At 52.4% G+C, this 2,415-nt stretch overlaps 1 protein-coding gene across 1 annotated transcript in view; it reads left to right on the top strand.

The window, feature by feature from the left end:
* Positions 1-1,311: 1,311 nt before the first annotated feature.
* SAMD11 (sterile alpha motif domain containing 11) overlaps positions 1,312-2,415 on the top strand; it is a 17,379-nt gene continuing 16,275 nt past the window's right edge. Inside the window, exons 1-3 of the mRNA XM_010289645.1 lie at positions 1,312-1,453; positions 1,840-1,918; positions 2,189-2,413. Of these exons, the coding sequence (XP_010287947.1) occupies positions 1,312-1,453; positions 1,840-1,918; positions 2,189-2,413 (446 nt within the window). The remainder of the gene's footprint in view (positions 1,454-1,839; positions 1,919-2,188; positions 2,414-2,415) is intronic.

Raw genomic sequence — 2,415 nt, 5'->3', positions numbered from 1 at the left:
AGACAGGCAGATGGGCAAGGGGTAGGGAGAAGGAGGAATTTCAGAGGGGAATCTCAGCCTGTTCTGTGCTGTGTATCAGTGTGCGGCAGTGTAAAACTATGCTGGGAAGATCTAGGGAAAGGACAGGAGTCCCTTCCTTGCCCACCTCATCCCCAAAGAGTCCTTGTCTGGCTTTTCATGAGCCATGGTGGTAATCCCACCCCAAAGCTGTGTGGGGTGGGAGCATGGATGGTTAGGATTCTCACATTATCCCACATTCGTGTGTCATCCCCCCACTGAAAGGGGGAGCATGGTTGTGTGTATGGTCTGTTTGTTGCAAAGTCACGTGCACCTTCTTGCTCCCTTTCTCTTGCCCTCCAGTCTCTCCTGAAGCAGATTTTATAGGGAGATACTGTAAAATGAAAATAAACGGCACAGCACTTGGCACACCTCTAGATGCCCTGGTGAAGGTAATAATGTTGTAAGTGGCCATCAAAAGGAATTAAGAGACATGCAGCCGGAAAGCAGAGATTTGCTTGCAGGCTCCCAGGGCAGATTTGACTAATGGAAGAGACCTTGGCTCTTACTTGGCTCCTGCTTTTTTTTATTTTGTACCCCCCCCCCAACCCCAAGCAAGCAAGCGCTACCTGCCTTGCTTCCAGGCACTGTCCTCTTCCCCCGCCTCTTGCAGCTTACTTGTCACCTTACGTCTGCTCTACCCACTCTGGCCAGCATCACCCACCCCTTCTCCAGTCGAACTTCTTTCCACTGACCTGTGGTGCTTCCTGCTCACATCCCTCTCCCCGTCTCTCCTGTCTGTGTCTTCCTTTGCCTCACTTGCAGCTTTTCTCTCCAGAATCATCCCTTGCCCACTGCTAGGGCAGTGATTTTTTGTAAGGCATGCCAGTGATGCCTTCAAATCTTCCCAGACCCACTCTCCAGCTCCCCAAATATAAAATGCTTTTGTAAGTTGTAAGGTAGTTGAGACAGAAACCTAAGCTTGCTAAGGGGACAGGCACATGCAGCATCTTCAGCCTTGCCTTCACTAGCCCTAGGCAGCCAAAAACCCTTTGAACAGTCCAGCTGAAAGGCCACGGGAGCAAACATATCAGGGTGGGAAGTATGTGGGACCTATGAAGTCCTGGCTGCATTCTTCCCCTTCTGGTTCTGCTTCTTCTCTTTTTTTCTCTACCTTTTAAAAGTTTTGCATATGGGTGAATAGTCATCTTTTTATCTCAGAACAGCCTCTGGTACAGAATGCAGGTCATCTGTAGAAAGGATGTTCTTCCTGAGTCCTCTGGGCGCTTTGGATGGAGCCTCCAGGTTTTCAACATGAATTTGTTTTCCGATCTCTGCAGGGAGATATCTCACCCACCGCCTCTGCTTTCACCCCAGAATGCGCCCCATATTGCCCTGGGGCCCCACTTGAGACCTCCTTTCCTTGGGGTGCCTTCGGCTCTGTGCCAGACACCAGGTGAGTGCGTAAGTAATGCTTGCAATCAGCCAGGGGAAGTGGGTAGAGTAAAGGTGCAGGCTGTGACAAACTGTCCTGTAGCCAAACAGCCCAGACACATTTTTTGTGTTTCCCCACTACTACTGTACTGACTTCACCCTTGTTTTGCAGTGATAGGAGCAGGTTGCCTTGGCTGTTCTCTCTTTTAATCCTCACCAGCCTCTCTGGTCCCATGTTTCAGCAGCAAATGGCACTGCCTTGGGAGTGAGGGAATAGATGGGCTCTAGAACAGAAAGGCAGCTCTCGGTTGCCCTTTCCTGCTCAGCCCTCTGGGGACCTGTCCCTGAGTTAGCAAAAAGTCGATGCTGAGATTAATAACCACATATTATTGTTCTCCCTGTCCCCAGGTTACGGGTTCCTACAGCCGGCACAAGCAGAAATGTTTGCACGGCAGCAAGAGATGCTACGAAAGCAAAACCTGGCAAGGTAAAGAGTGTAGAGGGCTAGCCTGCCTGGGCTTGGGTTGGATTTTTCCTTCCCTTTCCTAGCAGCGGGCAGTGTAGTGGGGGTGCTGTGTTGGATGAGCTGTGCACAGGCACAGACTTAGTGTCCAGGTGAGACCAGTGGAAGCAATGTGCTGGTGTGGAGATGATACCTTGATACTGTAAGCTCTGGTTCAGCACGGCTGGGGGTTAGCAAGTTGCTTGCAGAGCCCCCCCCCGCCCCAACGTTGCCTCTCTGCCTCTCCCAATTTAGGTTGGAGATGTCGGCCGAGATCATCCGCCAGAAGGAGCTGGAGAATCTCCACAGGCAACGGCTACTGGCTGGTGACCCGCTGAGCCTGCATCCCGGCTTGCCCCCAGACCACCCGGCCCTGCGCAATGTGCACGACATCCCCGAGGGCCACCCGCTGCGGGAGGAGCTCTCCAGGAGGAACGCCATGCTGGTCCTGCGGCACAATAACACTCCCCTGCTCTCCCTCA

Source organism: Phaethon lepturus, unplaced genomic scaffold (assembly GCF_000687285.1).
Source record: "Phaethon lepturus isolate BGI_N335 unplaced genomic scaffold, ASM68728v1 scaffold31116, whole genome shotgun sequence".
Classification (NCBI taxonomy): Eukaryota; Metazoa; Chordata; class Aves; order Phaethontiformes; family Phaethontidae; genus Phaethon; species Phaethon lepturus.
The sequence above is the reverse complement of the archived record's forward strand: the minus strand, read 5'-3'. Positions and strand labels throughout refer to the sequence as shown.